The 24,787-nt window shown below is 42.7% G+C and overlaps 1 protein-coding gene across 4 annotated transcripts in view; it reads left to right on the top strand.

The window, feature by feature from the left end:
• Positions 1-24,787, top strand: part of ASPH (aspartate beta-hydroxylase) — a 590,871-nt gene that overhangs the window by 251,150 nt on the left and 314,934 nt on the right. For all 4 annotated transcript variants that reach the window (XM_069220239.1, XM_069220242.1, XM_069220243.1 and 1 more), the window contains 3 exons: positions 3,045-3,116; positions 10,039-10,092; positions 17,727-18,140. In XM_069220239.1, the coding sequence (XP_069076340.1) occupies positions 3,045-3,116; positions 10,039-10,092; positions 17,727-18,140 (540 nt within the window). The remainder of the gene's footprint in view (positions 1-3,044; positions 3,117-10,038; positions 10,093-17,726; positions 18,141-24,787) is intronic.

Here is a 24,787-nt window from a genome sequence, read left to right as displayed (position 1 = left end):
GGGTTTTGCAAATAATTTGGAAGGGCTACTCCCTCCCTTTCGAATCTGCACCACCACACATGCCACCATCCTTCCATCACCTTTCGGAGGTTCATTTGGTGCTTCTCCGCCAGGAAGTCGCGGCTCTCTTGGCCAAGGGAGCTATAGAAAGGGTCCCTGTGCCAGAAGTAGGTCGTGCTTGTTATTCCCACTACTTCTACTTTCTGATACCAAAGAAGGACAAAGGCTTACGCCATATCCTGGATCTTCGGTACCTGAACTACTTCCTCAAGAAGGAGAAGTTCAAAATGCTCTCCCTGGCTCAGGTTCTGTCTGCCTTGGACCCAGGAGACTGGATGGTAGCGTTGGACTTGCAGGACACTTATTTCCACATCCCCATCCTGCCTGCCCACAGATGTTACCTAAGATTCGTGGTAGGTCACAAGCACTTTATTTACCGTGCTCCCTTTTGGCCTTACCAGTGCCCATCGGGTGTTCACGAAAGTGATGGCGGTGGTCGCAGCTCATCTGCACAGGTTAGGGGTCTCAGTCTTCCCCTACCTAGATGACTGGCTGTTGAAGGCGCCTTCGCCCCAGACAGTGGTCTCCCACCTCCAGACTACGGCGGACCTCCTGCACCAGCTGGGGTTCACTATCAACGTGCCGAAGTCACACCTGACTCCCTCTCCGAATGCTCCCTTTCATCGGACCAGTTCTGGACACAGTGCTGTTTCGGGCTTATCATCCCTAAAAGCGAGTCCAAGACATTCAGGCTATGATTCCGATCTATCAGCATTGGTCTTGGGTTTCGGTGAGACAGACTCTGAGGCTGCTGAGCCTCTTGGCCTCCTGCATCATGCTAGTAACACATGCCAGATGGCATATGCGGGCTCTGCAGTGGGACTTGAAGTTCCAGTGGGCGCAGCATCAGGGGAATCTCTCCGACATGGTCCAAATCTCGGAGGGGACTGCGAAAGACCTGCAGTGGTGGCTTTCAAATCCCAATTGGGTCACTGGCAGATCCCTCTCCCTTCCCCACCCAGATCTCTCTATAGTGACAGATGTGTCGTTTCTGGGTTGGGGCGGCCACATGGGAGAGGCGGAGATCAGAGGCCTCGGGTCTCCGGCGGAGTCGGGACTTCACATAAATTTGCTGAAGCTCCGAGCGATCAGACTTGCGTTAAAAGCATTCCTTCCCTCTCTCAAAGGGAAAGTAGTGCAGGTGTTCACGGACAACACACAGCCATGTGGTACTCCAAGAAACAAGGCAGGGTAGGATCCTGGACCCGTTGTCAGGAGGCTCAACGCCTCTGGACATGGCAGAGTTCCTGACCTGGATATCTGCCAGGCAGCTACGTGGGCGTTCTCTGCACACGTTTGCTAAGCATTACTGCCTGGATAGTCAGGTCCGTTGGGACGGCTACTTTGGTTGTTCGGTCCTGCAGGACTTTCTAATATGATCTTAGTTTGCAGCCCACCACCGAGGATGGCATTGCTTGGGTATCTATTCTAAGGTAAGGATCTGCAACTAGAAGTCTCTATCTGATGTACAAGTTAGTTACCTTCGGTAACGAAATATCTGGTAGAGACATATTCTAGTTGCAGGTTCCTTACCGCCCACCCATCCACCCTGCTTGCAAACTGATTTCTAGTGACAGGGAGTCCCCCTTTCAGGTCCTTAGCTCCGGCACACCATACTCAGTGTTCTTCACGGCTCTGCGCTCTGGCATGGAAAGTCGTCAAAAGAAACTGACGTCACTGCGCGAGGGCGGCGTCTATGTACTACTCCCGACGTCATCATGGCGACCAAGACGCCGGCGGAGTTGACCGACGCGCAAGGGTATTGCTCGAAGAAAAATCTCCGGATCTAGTCTGACGCCTGGGGGAAAATTCTAAGGTAAGGAATCTGCAACTAGAATATGTCTGTACCAGATATTTTGTTACCGAAGGTAAATAACTTGTACTTTAATGCCATCAATTGGGTCGCAATGACTAGAATGACTCTACCAAGCTAAGAGTTTTTCTTCACATACTCGCCTTTCATATAGAGTGTGAAAACAATTCCTCCTTGTCAGGTTATCTGTCTGTAGGAAACTGAGTTCTGATGCTTAACAGTTCGAGATCATAGTACTCTTGCAGTATTTCATCTTCATAATATCCAAATCTAATAGCAAGGTCGTTTGCGAAGTCCCAGTCCATAGTTTGATGTTATGAGAAAAATATCACATATTTATTTACTTGTATACACAAACTGACATTTTGAATAATCGTAAAGGGTAAATTGAAGATACATTTATTTACAAAACTTTGTAACTATATTTTCACACGCAGTTCTTCCTTGACTCTTAATTTATTAAATGGTCCTGGACTATGGGTTTATGTGGTTCACTGCTCTGGAATGAGTGTTTTATTGTGTTGGTTATGCTGTGACTCATCACAGACAAAAAACAAGATAAATTAATGCACGGAGCCTACATATTTTAAGAAATGATAAACTCATTTGCTTGACCGGTTCATTTTCAGACACTCCAAACATTTACTTGAGCTAAGCTCATAGCTGCAAAACCATAAGGCAGTGATCCCCAACATGTGGTCCAGGGACCCCTGGGGGTTCATGATGTATCCTTAGGGGGTCTGTGACTGCCTAGAAAATTAAGTATTAACAGATTAATAAAGTGCATATAAATAAAGTGGCTAAATGTACAATTGAAAATGTCTAGGAATTAGAAATTGAAGATTAAAAGTTAAATTAGTATCCTCAGATTGATTCGTGGGAGCAGTACAGGTGCATCAAACAGAATATCGTATAGACGATGTGCGACTTCGATTGAATTTAGAGAACCTCCAACTTTCATATTAAAATTATTTTTTAAAATTAATATTTGTTTGCAAATTATTTAAAATATATAAATTGTGCGTATGTTTGCTGAATATTTATTTTTTGTGTATATTGTTTTGCATTTAAAATCATCAACAATGTTTAGGCCAGGGTCCCCGACAGTGACTCAGTGGGGGTTCATTAACTTATGAACTATGGCATGCAAAGTAATTTCCTGTTCTTTCAGAAACTGAAGATGATGCTCACAGTAGTGCAGAAGTATTTGAAGAAGATGAGCCTGCTCCTCCTGAAGTACAAGGTGAGCACATGGATTTCTCACTCATAAAAAGATAAAACGGAAAATAATGAATAGCTTTGAAAAGTACAGCAGAGGTGGACATGACTGCACAGAACACTAACTTTATAAGAAATAATGCTAGAGAAACATATTGCTGTGTGCGATTTCCTTATTGCTGTCTCTTTTCATTACCACTATTTTCAAAAGATGCAGTTATTTTTTTGATAGTGGATGTATTTATTTGCAAAGCTGCACATGTAATTTAGGGCCAGACAAGTTCATGTCAATGTTGACTAAGGCAGGAATGTTAACTGATTTGTGTAACATATGCCGCCGTTACAGTTGTTCCACTAAAATAGCCGTTTTATTGTAGAAGCTATATCACTCTTCACTATCTTCCAAAAGATTTATGCAGTAAATGAGAGACACACTCAATGAGGAAATCAGGCACCAATTTATAAAAAATAACATGTACTTTTATATAAACTTTGATACAAGATCACCGAAGTCAGGTGAGTACTTTTTGAGTTATGAATTTTTAGAGTTTTTAAAAGTTGATAGTGCATTTTTTTAGGTTGCTACAATGCAATCCTGTGGAGGAAGACAAAGATGGCAATCCAGGTAGAGTACAGCGACCTACGGGACCAATCTCCTGGACTTGAGGTGAGTTTGGGGCAAAGTCCTAGGCCACACCAACAGGTCACCTTGGGGACCTGAATAGCGGGGACCCAGTGCACTTCAGTCAGTTGCATTTAAAAACCAGACAAAAAAAGGGGGGGTGGGGTTGGGGGTTCTGCAACCAGAACCCAGTTCCCTATATATACACAACCATTTCCTTCTGTGACTCACAAATTGTGAATTCTTGTGACTCACAATTTGCGAGTTGTAAAAGGAAATGTACTAATATGTCACAGATACATTTAGCGATTCCCAGTGGAGTTGCAATGGACCTGCAACATCAATATTCATGAGGCAGGGTGCAGTTTGCGACCCATTGGCGATGGGCAATAACGCAGGGATAGTGGTCTGCTGAGGACAGCAAACCCACCATATCTTTATTTGCTTTTTAATAATCAACTTTTTTTAATTAAATGAGCCTGTTTTCCTTAAAAGGAAACAGGATGTGTTTTAAAAATAAAACATTTTTTGTTTCATTTATTAAGAGTAGGCAGTGGTCCCTAGGACCACTGCCTGCTCTTAAACATTTTTGCTACTATTAACGAAGGGGAAAGGGTCCCCTGGGGACCCCTTCCAATTTGTGACTGGCTTACCGCCTACTTGAAATAGTTGGTAAACTGTGATTGTTTTGCGACCACATTCCAGTCGCAAAACAATTGTACTTCCCTCTGCAACTTAATATTAGGAAGGGGCGCCTTTGGCACACCCCTTCCTAATAGCGACTTCCAAACTGTATTTTGTGAGGCAGTAAGAGGTTACTGACTCGCAGAATAGGGTTTGTACATGCCAGAGACCATTTTAGTGGTCGCAAATGGGCCGAATCTCTGTTTGCCACTGCTAGAAACAGTCATACATCTGGCCCATTATCAATTAGAAGTAAGCATAGCTTGAGTATTGGATAAGTTCAGCCCATAGATTGAGACTATACCATAACCACAAGCAGTTGGATGGCTGTTGTAGGGAACTTCCAAGCATGGAAAGCAGCAGCAAAATTGTATTTTCATACGCTAGCATTGGCCCCGCCAAACCTTCCCTTCATGAGTATGATCTTTAAATGGTTACTTAGAGACTTATACAAGTAATAAATGTTTTAAGTGCTGCATTCTTAAGTTTAGATGTCAGTCATATAAAGGTAGTTAGGAAGTGGAAACCTTCCAGTGACTTCAAAATAAACTAGCCGAACCCTGTCAAACGCCTGCCCTTCATCCAGTCTAATCACTACACGAAAAAAAAACAGTCTTCATTGAAAACAATCTTAACAGTCTAGATTTTTTTTCCAAAGACCTCATCTTCCTTTATTGAAGTATGTTTTTGATGTTTTTATAAGGTTAGACATAGTGTCCAATCCAAACATTTGTATCCAAGTTATTATTTTAAGGTCTAGCTTCCACAGCGATATGGGGCAGTAAACAGCGTAGTCATCCCTCACAGTATCTGGTTTTGATGCTCAATGGTTTTGGGAAATGAATAACGCTGATCTCGTCAACGTTGGCCTTGAAGATAGAATCACAATCTTAGTATACATGGTAATCTACATCAGAACTATTGTAATAACATTGGGAATTAAATTTGTTTAGAAAATCAAACCAAGCAGCCAATGTAAATTGCCCATCTTCAGCAAGCATCCAGTCTTACAAATCTCCTGTTCACTTATAGGCACCTGAAGTCTGCTTTGAAAGTTCAGACAGACAGCTAGTCTGCAAACCTTTATTTTAAAGTCCAGTTCTATATTAGAGACAATTGGGGGAGGGGGGTGGTACCTCCCCTGTATATAGTTGATTTTAATGTGCAATAAAAGTGATAAATCATCTCTTGTCAGTTATTGTTCATTCATATTCATAAGTATGTGTGTGAACCAATGGGATGTATTGTCAACCCGTCCCGTTAATGCTGTTAATAAATTACAATGCAAATCCTGCAAAACTATTTAAGACTTAATTCTGGTCACACTCCTTTGAAGTAACATACGTTTGCACATCCTACGAAAAGACAAGCTTATTTTCGATTGGCTAAAGGCAGTATATTCATAATGGTAACCAATTAGTATTATCCTTGTTCTAGAATGAGAGTATGCCAGTGGTGTGGTGACTAATTGCCATTCTGATCTCTCATCTTGAAACCCGTCTGGTGATTGGCATTTCCGCTTACCAGTAAAGCACAATTTTGTTATTGTCCTGGTTACTTTTTTCAAAGTTTAAAAAAAGAGACAAGCTGTGGTTACTAACACAGCTGTTTTAATAACTATTTTGTCTCTCTATGTCTGTAATTCCTTGGTTATTTTCCATAAATACAAAATTTGTTTTATGTTAGCTCACCATGAAATGTAAAGTAATGAAACCTCTACTTAACATAAACCTTTCTTTTGATCTTAAGGACCCTCCATATAATATGAAGGAAACACAAACACATTAGTTTCCCGATTGATTTTCAGGTCGAAGCCTACCAGACAGACCAGCTGTCTGGTTTGCTAACATCTTCTTGGGGACTTTCGGAAAGATTCCCTGGGGATGCATTCCACCCATTGCTTACTATTCATTGGCTTTGTGGTTTGCAACTCACCTTTGTTTGGTTTCTATTTGCTGGCTTTGTTTTTGAGTGCCCAGCTTGAGTTAATCTCTTCCGTGGCCCATACTGTATTTATAGTATCCTTCCACCAGTGGTCGATTTCTGTAAACAGTCCTTTACATCTTGTTCTTTTGTACTTTCAAAAACAGAGGTCAAATATCAGATTCTGTCTCCCGAGAGAGCTTGGTGTTTCTTTTCTTTCTCTGGCTTTGGAGTGACTGGGTTTATGTGACAGTCGTGTGGTATTTGGGGTTGTGCTGGAGTGAAGGATGTACGATGTTATTTTTTTGTAGCATGCAACAAAATTTAGATGTCTGTAAATGAACTGTGCAGATATTTCAGAATATTTCGGATTTAGGGTAGTACAAATGAATGGTTATTCTGAAGTGTGGTGGAAACATATTTTATTAGGATCACCACAAATCAATACACTAGTTGATGACATTTTTGTGTGCCCTGTATACTTCTACCAGTAAAACTGTACGTCTGTGCAAATGTAATTTCAACTGAAAATGTCTATAGAGCCAGTGTGCTACCACACCATGCATATTCCAGTTTATACCACTCCATGCCACTGCACTCTACTCTGCACCATTCCACTCTGCACATCTCTATTCTACACCATTCCACTCTGCACATCTCTACTCTACACAAATCTACTCTGCCAGTGCACCCTACCCTGCTGTACTCTACTATGCACCACTGCACTCTTTGCCACTGAACTCTACACTGCTCTAGTCTAGGCCACTCCAATCTGTGCCACTCTGCGCTGCAACACTGTATGCCGCTGCACTCTAAGCCAATGCACTCTATTCTGTAGCACTCCACTGTACACAAGTGCACTCTGTGCCAATCCCCACTCTCCTATACTCTGCACAAGTGCAGTCAATGCTCCTGCGCTCTGTGTGACTTCTCTCTATCCCTGCACCACTCCACATTGTGCCACTTCACTATACTCTGAAACAGTCTACTTTGCACCTCCCACTGCAATCTACCCTGCACCACTCTACTCTGCGCTACTCTACCCACTCTACTCTGCATCACTCTACTCTTTACCACTGCACTCTACTCCACTGCGCTCCATGACAGTCTGCTCTGCACCACTGCATTTTATGCTACTGTACTCTACTCTGCAACACTCCACTCTCTGCCAGTACACCCAATGCCACCTTACACCATTGTACTCTGTTGCTGTACTCTACACCAGTGGTTCCCAACCTGTGGTCCTGGGACCCCAGGGAGTCTGCGAATCCTCTGGTAATATTACCAGATTAATAAAGTGTATATACATAAAGCGGCTACATGTACAATAGAAACATTTAAATGTACTGTAAATGTCAAGGAATTTGAAATCAGAAGCTAAAAATTGAAATAGCATCCTCATTAATTAATGGGAGCAGTGCAGGTGCATCAAACAGAATGTAGTATGGATGATTTGTAGATTCATTGAATTTAGAAAGCTTCAACCTTCCTATCAAAACTTTTTTTTAATTTTTTGTTATATTTGTTTGCAAATTAAATACCATGTTTTATTATTTGTGTAAGTGATTAATGAATGCTTGTTTCTGTATTTTTGGTGTATTGTTTTGCGTTTCAAATAACTGACAGTGCTCAGGCCTGGATCCCAGTAATGATTCAGTGAGATTCCCCAGGTTTCAGTAATGAACAGAAGTCAAGTTTGGTAACCACTGCTCTACAATAGTCCATTCTACTCTGCACCACTGTACTCTATGCCACTGCTCTCTACACTACTGTACTCTTCACCATTCTACACCACTGCACTCTGACCCACTACTCTGAAACACTGCAGTCTGTCACTGAACTCAACATGACTTTACTCTGTCCCACTGCACTGTCCGCCAGTCCACTCTACACAGCTTTGCTCAAAATCAATGCACTGCGCCCCAGAACTTTAGCCCAACAACTCTGGACCACTGCTACTATACCCAACTACACTCTAAGCCATTGCACTGTATACAACAGCATGCTACACCACTCTACGCCGCTACACTACTCTAGTCTACTCTGCACCACTGTACTGCATGCCTTTGTATTCTAGGCCAATGTACTCCATTCCACACTACTGCACGCTACTCTGCAAGGCTGCACTCTCCGCCACTGAACTCTGCACCACTGCTCTCTTTGCCACAGCACTCAACTCTACGACACTCTACTGTACTCTGTCAGTACACTATGTGCAACTACACTCTATGCCACTCTACTCTGCATCACTCTGCTCACTATAATCTACTCTCCACTGCTGCTCTCTCCTCTACAACTGTGCACTCTCCCCTGCACCACACCACTCTATGCCACTTCACTCTGACACATGCTACTTTACACCAATTCATTCTATGCTGTTGCACTCTGCACCACTCCACAACACTGCTCTGTCTCACTCCACTCTGTAGCACTGCACTTATGCTTTCTACCTTACTGCGCTCTACATCACTTACCTCAAAACCACTCTTCCACTGCACTCTATGCAAATCTACTCTGTACTTTGTCACTTCACGTTAGGCCACTCTAAGACACTTCAGTCTGTGACATTACGCTCCATGATACTGCACTCTGATGCTCTACTCCAATCTCCGCCACTCCACTCTGGAACTTTATTTCATTCCACTGTACCACACTCCATTTTATGGCATTCCACTCTTCTCAACTCTACTAATCCATTCTATGACAATCTACTCCGCTCCACTCCACTCTGTAACACTCTACTCCACGAAACACCGTCTATGTCACTCCATTCTATGCCTCTCCACTCGGACACTCTATGCTACTCTATGGCACTCCACTCTGCTCCACGACACTCCACTCTGCACCATTCCAATTTATGACATTCGACTCCCTTCACAACTCTAAGCCACTCTGTGCCACTCCACACCACCCTATAATACTCCACTCTACTCCATGGCACATCATTTCACGATGCTTCACTCTACTTCAGGACACTACTTGACAAAACTTCACTGTACTCCACGACACTTCACTACACTCCATGCCTCTTTCCTTTATGCCACCAACTTTTAGCCTTGTTGAACAGCAGTCACTCTGGTGTACAACATAGCTAAAACATATTGGCAAAGCCAATAGCTCTTGCATAAGCAAGACCCGTTGGCTTCGCTAATGCTTGCTCCTCTTTCTCAATGGTTTTCTGGTCTTGACACCCTTTATTACCTTCTCTAAATCATTTGTTATCTGAATGAATTTAATGGCCATGCTTTATTTGTGAATTAGTAAAACAAATGTGTAAGTAAAAATAATAGTGAACTCCTAGTTTTTTTTATAGTGAAGTACCACACAAGGTACTAACTCCCACCACTGGCACTTCCTGCATCACCTCATCAATCCCATTGTTACGCTAGCCATTGTATGGCAGTATTTTGGGGCTGTATAAAATAGGCTGACGCATTTTATATAGGAAACAAACTGAAATTGGCAATTGAGGCATTGGCGATAGAACAGTTTAGTACAAAAGAAGTAAGAATGAGGAGTGCTCATAAACTCCTACTTCGGCCTCAAAATCTGGTATAATGATGCCATGAACGCCCTAAACAACTGCTGACTTACGTGACGAAAAAGCTAGTAAAATGGTACATTGTTTTAAAGTAATAGTTATTAATTATTCAAAAGTGTTTCTGTATGGCAAATGTTCCATAATTGTAAACAATATAAATGTTTTTGTTTTTCTCAGAGTCAGATGACATCCAAGAAGAGACGGATGAAACTAGAGATCCTGAAACAGAAGGTTTGTTATGCTTTCCATCCTCCGATATAATTTAATAATTGGTCATGAAACTGGAATTTCTGGGTTTTTGCCATTTGTAAATCAATGTTTGGATGGGGCGTTACCTGGTGGGGCAAGGATAGAGAGGGTGACGCTATCGAGACCCACCAAATACATCAGCTACTTTTTTATTAGATCAGACGGTGTGTGTGAAGTCTGAGTGAGAATGTTCTCTGAGAGATATTACCATTCTTTGCATGAAAGAGGATTGTCCTGATGCAAACTTTACCTAATGTGGTCTGTGTCTGAGAGTATTGCAGTTTTACAGCCAGACTTGTGAAACTGATGTTTGTATTGCAGCTGTTCTTGCAGTAACTCTAGTTTGCAGGCAAACTTTACACGTCCTCAATTTGTTTTGTGTCCATAGCTTATCTAATATAATAATGTGCGTGTGTACGCACAGGTGCTTCTGTGCATGTTGCGTGTAGGTTGAGCTGCTGCAGCTTGTGCTTACGTTTTTTGTGAAGCTCAACATCTGCAAGCTGGTTTGCTGTGGCCAGATCTGTTTATATGATGGATGATTTGCTGCCTATTTAGTCTTGAAGGCCTTGTGTTGGCATCTTCTGTGGCAGCCCACTTTTGATTGCATGGGATGTTTTAGGACTTTGAGAGTAAAAGAAGAATGACTTCAGTTGCAAATCCTTCAAATTGTTAAGAGCAATCAACCACCATAGCTGAATATCAAATGGGATGTAAAGCACGTTTAACTTTACCCTCCTTGTGGGGAGGATTGTGCTTCAGAATGGTTACTTATCCCACAAAAACATGTGGGCGTGTGTCGTAAAGAATAACGAATCAAACAAAAGCTGAAGAGCTATAATCTAGATAAGCAAAGGCGAAGTCTGTGGATCAATTGACCACATCCTGTATCCGCGAAAGACTTTGGGCCTGATTTAGATCTCGACTGAAGGGTCACTCCGTCACAACAGCGATGGATATCCCATCTGCCAAAATATAAATCCCGTAGGATACAATGGGATTCATATTTTGGCGGATAGGTTATCCATCACCATTGTGACAGAGTAACCTGTCCACCGAGATCTGCATCAAACCCTCATTATTTAACGGTAGGGGAAAAAATTGCATGGATATTCTTTCTTTTTAGTCAGCTACACTTGTTACTTTCTGCATGACCACCAGGATTTATTGTTAAATTAGAATTACATTTCCAGCTGAATACATTTTCACTTAGCCAGGTTTATGGTGCTACTGAGTGTAATTTCATATTTGCAGTTATGTATTTGTTCCATTAGTGTAAGAAAATCATGTTCTTTTAAACTAGCGAAAGCTAACCCAACAAATCGAAAAAATAGAAATAATTTAGAATTATTTTTATTTTACTTGCAAGTGGAAGATTGAATGAGCTTAGGAGCCACAGGACACTTTGCAGTGACTAGACCTCTGTCAGGGTGGTTCAGTAGGTTTGCCTCTGATGTCCTGGAGCTGATCTACTCGGGCCCCAAAATTTGAATACCACTTACACCCCATTAGCACTGTCAGGATAGCTGTCAAGCAGTCTGAGGCTTACCCTAGAAAGTGGTGTGAAGTTAGAGTAAGAACTGAGTATCTTACAAAAGAACCCCCAGCATTATGGTTGCCCAGTGCTTTAGCTTAGTAAGAAACTGTATTCTACATACAATCTGCAGGTTTTCGTGCACAAGTCATCGGGACATTTAGTATGTTAAGTGTCACAGTAGATACACATGCTCTACATAGCCCTGTTATCTAGTGTTTGGCTGGGACATTTGCACGTTGTTTTTCTTTCAAAAAGTCTTTAAAGTCATGCAAGGTACTGTGACTTCTCCCTTTGGAGGCTTTGCACGTGTGCAATGACTCCATGTCAGATTTTTTTTTGCCACCATTGCATTGGGATGTACACTGACAAATTTGCGATGTCGTTTGCGTTTCATATGGGCCCATGTAGTAAAAATATTCAAGTCCCACTGTCATAAGAATCTATCCGCTTACTGTTGTGACAGCAACACATGTGGAGCATCCAAGGGTGATGGAATGTACACTCTTCCAGAACTGTTTCCTGCGCTACAGGAAGTACTCAAATACAAATTGGGTCTCCAGTTGGCAGGGGTACGCATCCTGCCCAAATAGGGACTACAGTCCTAGTCAGGGTAGGTTGGATACACACCCTAAATTAACATTAACCTGTGCTCACCTTCTGGTAGCTTGGCACAGATCAGTCAGGCTTAGCTTAGTAGGCAGTGTATAGACTGTGTGTACAACACTTAAGTACAGCAGCAACAGTGAAAGACACCACAAAAATACACCACACCAATTTAGAAAAATATAGAATGTGTGTAAAACGAGACAAGAATGACAAAAATCCAATAAGTAGAAGTAGAGATTTAGGTGTTCAAAGTGTGCAGATAATTACAAGTTCACGATCAATTTTTAATTAGGTGTTTATGATCCTGCTAGGACTTCAAAAATAGCACGAAATGCAAGTAGTGCTTTTTAGGAGATTACTATGAGTTAGATGTGGTGGTCTGAAGAGAGTTCAACACAACTGACAATCGCCACTCAGGCCTGTTCTCAGGCAACAGTACCTCCACACGAGCCAGTGTGGTCTCTGCGATCTTCCAGCATCGTTGATCTCAAAAGACTGAGCTGAGTTTTGCCCTGTTACAGATCGTCTTATGGAAGGTGGACTTGCTCATAGCCATACGTTCCCTCAGATGCCCGAAACAAAAGCATTAATTACAACAAACAACTATATTACTGTACCACAACACTTTTTACTTTCGCCAGATTTCAAATTCATATACCAGTAAATAGGTACACTGTAAGTCATAGTCCCCTCAATTACTCAACATGATATGCTATCCATGCATCAGTCTCTGGATTAGCATCAACTGATGTCTTTTGCGCCCAATCGTGCAGGAGGAATATGATTCAAGGTATATGTTCCCTTGTTTCAAGTATCAGATTGTTTTGTTTTTAAATGTTTTGCAGTGCATTTAATGCAACACCGGGGGAACATTGAGCAGTCCTCTTGCCAAATGTTGCCAACACATTTCGACCTCTATATATTGGGCTGATGCTTTCAGGTAAAGTCGTCATCAGGGCTTCTTATTTATTTCATGTGGCTGCACTTATTCAGTCATCATGAATGTAAAGAATGCTTCTTACTTTTTGCTCAACGAGAGACCACCATTGTTTCTTTCTCGCTCAGTGATATGGCGTGACTTACTCTCAGCATTCTCATTCGGTCAAGCAGTCAGGGAAGGCGTACGCGCTTAGTACTTGGATTGCCTAAGCGCGAACACCTTCCCCGATCTCCCCGTTTTCAAGTTAACGACAAGCAGAGCCCACATCAAATTGAATGTACTGTTGGATACATAAAACAAAATGATCTGATTCCCCAGACAGTACTAAGAACTTTGATTCAGACATCTGCACCATCCATGGGCTAGCTACCTCTTGGCACTGCTTTACAGTCTGTAAATCATCTACAGCCACCCATGCTACGAATGGGATAATGTTACTTACCTTATAAGCATCTGTTTTTTAGCATCTACTGGTGTAGATTCACGTGCATCCACCCTTTTCAACTGAGCCTGTTTCTGCCGTAGATCTCTCCTGTTATCCATTTCTTTACACTTTCTTAAAGTACACATGGTCACCATGCCGTGCTCACTCACTACACCATACTTATTCTTACACTCTCTGCTAAAAATAATCTAACATGAAGTCAGTGCCTGCGCACATTGCCCATCACAGCTCATGTATTGTGCCAAAAGACTTCTTTCAAGATCAGCAACTTGCAGATGTACAAGTCTAACGCTAGATGGCAAAATTATACAGCTTACAGGTTAAGTAAAATGTTTCCTTTGTAATGTGGTGCAGGGAAACTAGTCTGAGGGGTGCGCTTCTCTTCTGTATCTTCTGAGTCACAGCTCCTTAATTCTCCTGGTCCTGTCTCTTCTCCGTCATTCCTGCAGACTAGAAGAGTTGTCTCTTGTAAAGTCACAGAAATGCATGCTACGATCACATGCTCAAACATTGCCCCCGTGCCCTCAGAGAGCCCTACCCAGATATCTGCTGTGTAATGAAGGTGTTCCACTGGCCAATGGATAAGCTGCTTGTAGGGGGACTGAAGGTAAACCCTGGCGCCAACGCTGTAGCATCCCTGAGCCTTAATGAATAATGGGGCCACTGCACACAGTTCTTTGAGCCCCTGAAGAAACATTGTTTGTGACAGCAGTCTCTCAAGCTCTTTGGAGAGCTAGGGGACTGATTAGTAGCAGGAGATCCTGGCATTGCTGAACTCCATTTGGGTAATGATTAGTGTAGTTAAATCTGGCAACCCAACCAAACTCTGAGGACAGGAAAGAGGACGGAGACTCTCAAGGTCCAGATGGGAGCAGCAAGATCAAGTGCTTCACAGACCAGGGGCCCAAGGGCTCAACACAGATTTTGGTCCCTGCAGTGCTGTTTTCTCCCTGGTGAATCACAATGTAGCATTCACCTGTTATTTCTTCTGCAGTCTTTCCTTTCTGTGGGCAACTCTTCGACCAGAGAGCAGTGTCTGGATGTTGATCTGGGCAGACTCCTCCTCCATGGGGTACCTTCGGAGCGTGCTGTCAGCAGCAGGACAGCCTCCTTAGCCAAGGCAGACCCCCCTTCATGGCCTTTCAAAAGACTATCACTGTATTTCTATAGACATTTCTGTCCCCATCATCCAAACAATCTAGTCTAGCGACTCTCTGATGTCAGGAATGTCACCAATAAATATCACTAGTGTGGTAGACTACCACGTTACTTCTGATCTTTATTTTGTGCACAGTGTTTATATCGGAGATCCACAATGGATCCTGATGTTAGCAGACACCAATGGCACATGCTCTCCAGTGTCACTTTACATCACTCATATGGACAACATATGTACCTGTCCATGTGTACTCGTTGCAGTGAAGAACAGATTGCAGAAAGCTTAAAGGCCAGTTTAATGAGTAAGTACAAAAGGCCAACTCCTTATCCAGGGAACTACCACTATATATTAACACACTGCCACAGTTGTCCATTTAGGGCAGTCCTTTTGAGCTGGCAGGATCCATGCTAACTTTGGAGGGAATACATGGTGCACCCTTCTTGATTACAGAGCTCCTCTCTGTCTATCACAGTCTATAACTCAGTCATCTTCTACTTGCCTGCGTGATTGACGTGTTAACTGAAACGGAAAGAAACAAATGGGTTAAACTACGATACACATACATCATACATGTGCGCAATAGTGATAAATTGGAGAGAGTGAACTTATGAAATCGAGATTAAAAATCAAACCCTGAAGAGTTAAGGTTTGGCCACTCTGAATACAAATAAAGATTGAGCCAATATATAATATATAATTTGATTCTCTCTGTTGTCCGTGACCATGCAGCCCCCCCCCCCACCCTCCCCTATTGAATAAAGGCCGGACCCCAGGGTTTGGGGGCCCAGATCGGCCCAGGAACGAGGGCCATGCAGCCCCCTCCTGCAGTTAATCAAGGCCGGGAAATTGGGTCTCCAGGGCTGCGATCGGTCCAGGAAGTTGGGCCACCCAGCCCCCTCGCTTACTAAACAAAGGCCGTGCCCCGGGGAAATGGGCCCTGCCTGGGCTGAGATCAAGGTTACAGGGACATTATAGTTAGGAAATGGAATTTTAAAAAACTTAGAAATTCACTCAAACAAACCAAAGGTTACAGGGACAGTATTGTTAAGTTCTAAATTTACTTGCAGAAAACCAGAGAAATTCAGCAGCTATTGTTAGTTATTTCATGTAAGTATAGCTCGAGGCCTAAGTTAACTATAACTTGCACCCTCGCCATGCGGTGCTAATTACCCCAGATATTACAGCACTAATGATAACTTTTATACTGTCAATCATAATATCAGTGAAACATTAGCAGTCAAATTATTGAAGAAAAACTGTGCATGGTGGGGGCATGAATTATAGTAGCCTTAGACTGTGAGTTATAGTTACATGAAATAACTATAACTACTGAATTTCTACAGGGACGTTATAGTTGGGGAAATTTCAGTACCTAACTATAACGTCCCTGTAACCTTTGATTTTTTTTTTTAAGTGAAGATTTATATATATATATATATATATATATATATATATATATATATATATATATATACACACACATACATGTAAATATATGTTTATACAAATATAAAGAAAACAAGTGAATGAGGAAGTAAGAGGGAGGATACAGACTGGATTGCCCTCACCCATAGTAAACAAAAAACACAAGTGACAACACTGTCCTTCACTGGATGCCAAAAATAATTAATATAATAATTTTACTGTGAGCACTATAATTTTAGGGTAAAAGAATAGGATCCTGTAATTAATTAGTGTAACAGAGTGGTTTAATATTTGGGATGATGGTAGTCCTCCATGAATAATAAAGTCACTGACCTGTTAGGTCCTTACAAAGGATTCAATAATTTAAAACAGAGCGGAACCCCTTGTAACTATGGCACAGAGCAGACAGGCTTAACTTAGAGAGAATGTGCAAAGCTTTTAAAAACACCAAATCAGTTAAGTCAAAAACACAATACAATAAAAATCCCACTCCAATTTATAAAGATAATGAAAAATGTCATAAACAGAATGACACAAAAATGACATATACAATAAGGGAAATTGAAAATATGAATTGGAAAAATATTCTAAAGAGGAAACACAAAGCAACAGTAAACCACCAGCCAGTAATAACTCTTGGCGGTTAACAGGGACCTTGGAGGGATTTCAGGCTGATGTCTGCATTATTTGCTAAATTTTATTCCTGGCTTTTGGCATGCGGTACAGTAATAAGGCATTGCATGAAAAGTTAAATGTCGCCTGTAGACTGCAGAACATTATGCCATCTGCTAGTGTGACAAGGAAAATACGGCTTTGGGCCTACGGATGTAGCCTGACTACTGTTTAAACCTGCAGTCTGACCTGTCAAAATAACACTTTTGATAGAGGAAAAACCTTCACCTGCTTATTAACGTCACCCTTAAGTAGGCTTTGTAGCCCATAATGCAGTGTGCCTAATATTCAAAAGAAATACATTTATGACTGGGAACCGGGTATTAGGTGTGATAGTGGACTGAGGTGAGCGTTGAGCAGGAGGGAGTTAGAATGGTTGTGCCTTATGATGCACTGGCTGTGGGGTTAAATGACTGATCTGCATTCGATTAATTTAAGACGGTACCTACATCCAGGGCCTGAAAGCAGTGCTAAATGAGAACTTAAGAGAAATGTAAAATAGTTACTGACTGATTCCTGTAGGTGATGGAATTCGTGTTTCGAAACTGCAATATATATAATTACTCATGGACTCTGATTACTAATGAAGACCTGCAAGTAGCCCTCAGTGTTGATTTCCATATTTAGTATTGGATCCACCTATTGCCAGAGAGGTACGTTTTGCTCTCTGATAGGTTGGCCCCTTGCATGTGCCTTTTAAACCTTTTCTTGGCTTTCAGTTGGTTTATTCTACTTCAGTTTGTATTTGTATTTGCCAAATTGCGAATAGAAGTGGTTGTGACAGAATGAACATTGCAAGTTAGTAATTTACTGCCTGTAAACTTGATTTAAGGAGAGTTTGATCACAAAGAGGACGAGGAGCCAGAACAAGAAACCTTTCTAGAAACAGAACCTGAGCCTGAATCTGATCAAGAGAGGGAGCCTGAGCCTGAGCCTGAACCCGAGCCTGAGCAGAAGCAGCATGCAGAGCAGGAGCAGTATGCAGAGCCTACCCCGGAAACAGAACCCGAGTCAGAACTGGACCTAGAGTCTGAATCGGAGGTAGAACCTCAGTCTGAACCAGAGCCTCAGCTGGAATCTGAGCCCGGTCCGGAACCAGATGATGATTTTGAGGATGAGCCCGAACCCGAGCCAGAAACTGAGAGCTTACAGGAGCCAGAGCAGGAGCAGGAACTAGAGCCTGAACCAGAGCCTCTGACCGAAGAACCTGAAGAGGAGAGGGATCATAGTAAACCAGATGCAGAAGGTATTTTATCTTACTTTTTGGTTGTGTTTTGTTTCTTTAGGTCAAATGAACATTCTCAATCAAGTATTTAAAACCTTTCAATTTTCGTGTATTACTCCCATCATATAGCAACCACACTTTAACCTCAGAGTAATATTTTATTTGTGCTAATAAAACCATTCTCCTCAGATTTTATTCAGTTTGAGATGCTTTAACCAACAATTCTCCAGTGTGAAGTAAAATTTAATAATCTTTTAATGCCACAAATGATGCATATTTACAGTGCAGGCGCATTGTTTCATGCACAGTAAACATGTTCAAGTTACACTGGAAGAGCACCTTTTAGCACAGCACTTTTTCTTTTTGAGGTTTTATAAAGTAAACACAAAGGGCTCTGTTGTGTACATAACGTCTTTTATGGAGCCCTTTTATATGCAAATTCTTAGTGTTTCATCATTTTGTGTATTAAACTACTATCTTGTTATTTACTGGAATAGTTCAAAGGGATTGTAGTTGCAGTGGTGATCGGGCCTGTTCTCAAATATGAGCAGATATGAAACATTGGCCAACCTTAGGATGCACACCTCGACCCTTGTACCAGTCAAGTGGCCAGAAAGTGGGAATGTTTTATTGGTGGCAATATGAGTACCCACCTCCAAGGGGTACTTTCCAGCTCCCAGCAGGCTGAGGTATTGGGGGGGGGAGGGGGCTGGGGAGGGGTTGTAAGGCATGCCCCTGAGGCGCAATGGACCCCCAGCCTTCACTGCCCCTCCCTCATTCAGCAATGAGATATTGCAATGTCGAGAGTTTCTTGCACTTTTTAATTTTGCCTTGGAGCTGGCCAATAGTGAAATGAAGATGCTAACGCCTGATGGCTGTGGCTCCATGAAAGTGACAATTTTCACCCTTAAATTTTCATCAAGACACCAAAGATGGCTGCATTCTGTTAAGGAGATTATAAATAGGTACTAAAACCTTATTTTAGCCATTTGAAGTTCATCCTCAGCATCTTCAGGGTGTGGAAGCATGTCCAGTTTCCTATTGATTTATTCCAAGGTTTCTGTCTTAGATACTGGGTGTTTATCGGAGTTCGACTAGCCACAGGGTGGAGCCCTATGGTGAGGTGTTTAAGCCAGAGATTACTACTTCTGTCTTGTCTAAGTTGAGCTTGAAGCATTTGTCTTTCATAATTTTAGAGACTTTGGTCATGAAGGGGATGAACTTGTGTTGGGGGTCTTTTCCAAGAAGGAGAGTATGAGTTGTGTGTCATCAGTGTAGGAGAGAATGTGCATGTCATGTGTGTGGATGACTTACGCCATAGGGGTTATGTATGAATTGAATAGGATATGGCTGAGCGTAGAACCTTGAGACACTCCGCAGATGAGTTTGCAAGGAGTAGTGTGCCAGATTGACAGCTTGTGTTCTATCTGTTAAGAAGGAGCAGAACCAGCAGAGAGCAGGTCCTTTGATGCTAAACTTGTGCAGATACTTGATGAGGATGGAGTGTGAGTCTGTGTCAAATGCTACAAAGAGGTCCAGGAGAATGAGGGCTGCTGTGTCTCCTCTGTCAAGGATCATCCAGATTTTGTCAGGCACGATGATGAGTGCTGTTTCTGTACTGTGGTTGAGCCTGAATCATGACTGTGGCGTTGAGGAGCTGGTGAGGTGGTTGTGAGGAGTCGGTTGGTTATTTTCTGTAAGACCTTTGCAGGGTCTGGTTGGATAGAGATTGGTCTGTAGTTAGAAAGCGTGGCTGGGTCAGCAAATGGTTTCTCGAGCAGAGGCATGATAGTAGCCACATTCACAGACCCCTGGAAACATGCTGAGTGGAAACCACAAAGTATAAAAACACAGAGCAGAGCATAGTGGTTTTTAGATGTTGGTGTCTGACACTGAGGAAGGACACACCTGGTGTTTGAAACAGGTTGTCTTAGTTGTGAGCACCCAAAGTTTGTACATGCCCAATTGGTTATTGTGAAAGTTTTGTGAAATTTTGATACTTTCCTGTAACTTCTAAATCGAAAAGAATTAAGGAATTTGGAATCCACTTTTGGAGCTTGAACGTGCGATTGGAGATATATATATATATGTGTTCGATGGCATGTGTAGCTGCAGATACAGTGTTACAAGTTGTTTTTCTTCGAAGAAGTCTTTTCGAGTCACGAGACCGAGGGACTCCTCCCACTTCGATTCCATTGCGCATGGGCGTCGACTCCATCTTAGATAGTTTTTTTTCCGCCATCGGGTTCGGACGTGTTCCTTTTCGCTCCGTGTTTCGGGTCGGAAAGTTAATTAGAATCTCGGAAAAAAACATCGGTATTGTTTGCGTTCGGTATCGGGTTAGTTAGAACAAATCGACACCGAATTTTGAAGAGCTCCGGTGGCCCTTCAGGGTTTTTCCGATCCCCCGTCGGGGCCTGGTCGGCCCGGCCACGTGCGACTTCAAGGCTCATGGAACGGACCCCATTCCGCTTCTGCCCAAAATGCCATCACAAGTATTCGTATACGGATCACCATCTGGTCTGTAACTTGTGCTTGTCCCCCGAGCACAAGGAGGATACTTGTGAAGCCTGTCGAGCGTTTCGGTCGAGGAAGACGCTGAGAGACCGAAGAGCCAGGAGACTACAAATGGCGTCCACGCCGACAGGTCAAGATCGTTTCGAGGAGGAAGAAGAAGCTTTCTCCGTCCGCGAGTCGGATTCGGAAGAACTCGACGCCGAAGAAACAACCAAAACCGTGAGTAAGACGTCGAAAATCAAGACTCACGAGAAGTCTACAAAAGCCCAGGGGACGCCACCGCCAACAGGCCAAGGCTTAACCCGAAAAATAGGTGACCCATCCAAGGCACCGAAAAAGGGCATGCTGGTGTCGAAGTCATCCGACTCCGGTCGAGATACCGCCACACAGCAACCTCGGAGCCGAGACAGCGGCTCCGAGAAACTTCGGCACAGAGACAGCGGCACCGAAGAATTTCGGCACTGAGACACCACGCCGAAAACAAAGAAGGTTTCTTCGGAGCCTAAAAAGACTTCCGAAAAGGTTTCGGTTCCGAAACAGCCAGCCTCGGAGCCGAAAACTAGTTCCTATACAGAGGAACAAGGATTAACCTCCCAATTACATAGATTTGGAGAGGAGCTTCAAGCTGTAGAGCCTGACTACACACAAAGAAGGCTTCATATTCATGAGGCTTCATATTCATGAGGACACAGGGAAGATAACCACTCTTCCCCCAATCAAAATAAAAAGGAAACTTGCCTTTCAACAAAAGGACAAGCAACCACAGGCAAAGGTGGCAAGGAAAACAACCCCACCACCGTCTGCACCACCATCAATACATGCATCACCAGCAACAACTCCACCACTGATGCACTCACCAGCTCATACCACAATGAGTCAGGATGATCCCGATGCATGGGACCTCTACGATGCTCCAGTGTCTGACAATAGCCCAGACTCTTATCCTACAAAACCGTCACCACCTGAGGACAGTACATCCTATACACAGGTGGTCGCAAGGGCAGCCGAGTTTCACAATGTCTCCTTACATTCGGAACCAATTGAGGATGACTTTCTCTTTAACACCCTATCCTCCACCCATAGCCAGTATCAATGCCTTCCCATGCTCCCAGGAATGCTAAGACATTCAAAACAAATTTTTCAGGATCCAGTTAAAGGCAGAGCCATAACTCCAAGGGTGGAGAAAAAATATAAGCCACCGCCCACAGATCCAATATATATTACAACACAACTAACACCAGACTCAGTAGTTGTGGGGGCAGCTCGTAAGAGAGCCAACTCTCATACCTCAGGCGACGCACCACCTCCAGACAAGGAGAGCCGCAAATTTGATGCTGCGGGAAAAAGGGTTGCAGCACAAGCAGCAAATCAGTGGCGTATTGCCAATTCACAAGCACTTTTGGCAAGATACGACAGGGCTCATTGGGATGAAATGCAACATTTCATCGAACACTTACCCAAGGAGTTCCAAAAAAGAGCGCAACAGGTGGTGGAAGAGGGACAAAGTATCTCAAATAATCAGATACGGTCTTCCATGGATGCAGCAGATACAGCTGCAAAGACAATAAACACTGCAGTCACAATACGAAGGCACGCATGGCTGCGCACTTCTGGGTTCAAACCGGAAATCCAGCAGGCTGTGCTCAATATGCCGTTTAATGAACAGCAATTGTTTGGGCCGGAGGTAGACACTGCCATCGAAAAACTCAAAAAGGACACCGATACAGCCAAAGCCATGGGCGCACTCTACTCCCCGCAGAGCAGAGGCACATTTCGGAAAACACCTTTTAGGGGAGGATTTCGAGGTCAACCCACAGAAACCACAACCTCACAAACAAGGCCTACCTACCAGGGTCAATATCAGAGGGGAGGTTTTCGGGGGCAATTTAGAGGGGGCCAATTCCCAAAAAATAGAGGAAAATTCCAAGGCCCCAAAACCCCTCAAAATAAGCAGTGACTCACAAGTCACACAACCCCATCACATAACACCTGTGGGGGGAAGACTAAGCCAATTTTACAAACTTTGGGAGGAAATAACAACAGACACTTGGGTCTTAGCAATTATCCAGCATGGTTATTGCATAGAATTTCGCCAATTCCCTCCAAACGTCCCACCGAAAACACACAATATGTCAAAACAACATATAGATCTTCTAGGACTAGAAGTTCAAGCATTGCTACAAAAGGACGCAATAGAATTAGTACCAATTCAACAAAAAAACACAGGAGTTTACTCACTGTACTTTCTAATACCCAAAAAGGACAAAACTCTGAGACCAATACTAGATCTCAGAACACTAAATACCTACATAAAATCAGACCACTTTCACATGGTCACATTACAAGACGTAATCCCACTGCTCAAACAGCAAGACTACATGACAACATTAGATCTAAAAGATGCGTATTTCCATATACCAATACATCCTTCACACAGGAAATACCTAAGATTCGTATTCCAAGGAATACATTACCAATTCAAAGTGTTGCCATTCGGAATAACAACTGCGCCAAGAGTTTTTACAAAATGCCTGGCAGTAGTAGCTGCACATATCAGAAGGCAGCAAATACATGTGTTCCCGTACTTAGACGACTAGTTAATCAAAACCAACACGCTAAAACAGTGTTCACAGCACACAAAATATGTCATACAAACCCTTCACAGGCTAGGTTTCTCCATCAACTACGCGAAGTCACACCTTTTGCCGTGTCAAACGCAGCAATACTTAGGAGCGACAATCAACACAACAAAAGGGATTGCCACTCCAAGTCCACAACGGGTTCAAACATTTCACAAAGTAATACAGGCCATGTATCCAACACAAAAGATACAAGTCAGAATGGTAATGAAACTACTAGGCATGATGTCTTCATGCATAGCCATTGTCCCAAACGCAAGATTGCACATGCGACCCTTACAACAGTGCCTAGCATCACAATGGTCACAAGCACAGGGTCAACTTCTAGATCTGGTGTTGATAGACCGCCAAACATACATCTCGCTTCTATGGTGGAACAGTTCAAATTTAAACCGAGGGCGGCCTTTCCAAGACCCAGTGCCACAATACGTCATAACAGATGCTTCCATGACAGAGTGGGGAGCACACCTCAATCAACACAGCATCCAAGGACAATGGGACATACATCAGAGACAGTTTCACATAAATCACTTGGAAATGTTAGCAGTATTTCTAGCGCTGAAAGCATTTCAACCCATAATAACCCAAAAATACATTCTTGTCAAAACAGACAACATGACAACAATGTATTATCTAAACAAACAAGGAGGGACACACTCAACACAGTTGTGCCTCCAAACACAGAAAATATGGCATTGGGCGATTCACAACCACATTCGCCTAATAGCACAATTTATTCCAGGGATTCAGAACCAGTTGGCAGACAATCTCTCTCGAGATCACCAACAAACCCACGAATGGGAAATTCACCCCCAAATACTAAACAATTACTTTCAAATTTGGGGAACGCCTCAAATAGATCTATTTGCAACAAAGGAAAACTCAAAATGCCAAAACTTCGCATCCAGGTACCCACAAGATCAATCCCAAGGCAATGCTCTATGGATGAACTGGTCAGGGATCTTTGCATACGCTTTTCCCCCTCTCCCTCTCATTCCATATGTAGTAAACAGGTTGAGTCAAAACAAACTCAAACTCATACTAATAGCACCAACATGGGCGAGGCAACCTTGTTACATGACACTACTAGACCTGTCAGTAGTACCTCATGTCAAACTACCCAACAAACCAGATCTCTTAACACAACACAAACAACAGATCAGACATCCAAATCCAGCATCTTTGAATCTAGCAATTTGGCTTCTGAAATCCTAGAATTCGGACACTTGCACCTCACACAAGAATGTATGGAGGTCATAAAACAAGCTAGGAAACCTACCACTAGACACTGCTACGCAAACAAGTGGAAAAGATTTGTGTATTACTGCCAGAATAATCAAATTCAGCCATTACACGCATCTCCAAAGGATATAGTAGGATATTTACTACATTTGCAAAAATCAAATCTAGCTTTCTCTTCCATAAAAATACATCTCACCGCAATATCAGCTTACCTACAAATTACTCATTCAACTTCACTATTTAGAATACCAGTCATTAAAGTGTTTTTGG

The sequence above is a fragment of the Pleurodeles waltl genome, chromosome 2_2, assembly GCF_031143425.1.
Source record: "Pleurodeles waltl isolate 20211129_DDA chromosome 2_2, aPleWal1.hap1.20221129, whole genome shotgun sequence".
In the NCBI taxonomy this organism is placed as follows: Eukaryota; Metazoa; Chordata; class Amphibia; order Caudata; family Salamandridae; genus Pleurodeles; species Pleurodeles waltl.
This window is presented reverse-complemented; position numbering and strand designations above follow the sequence as displayed.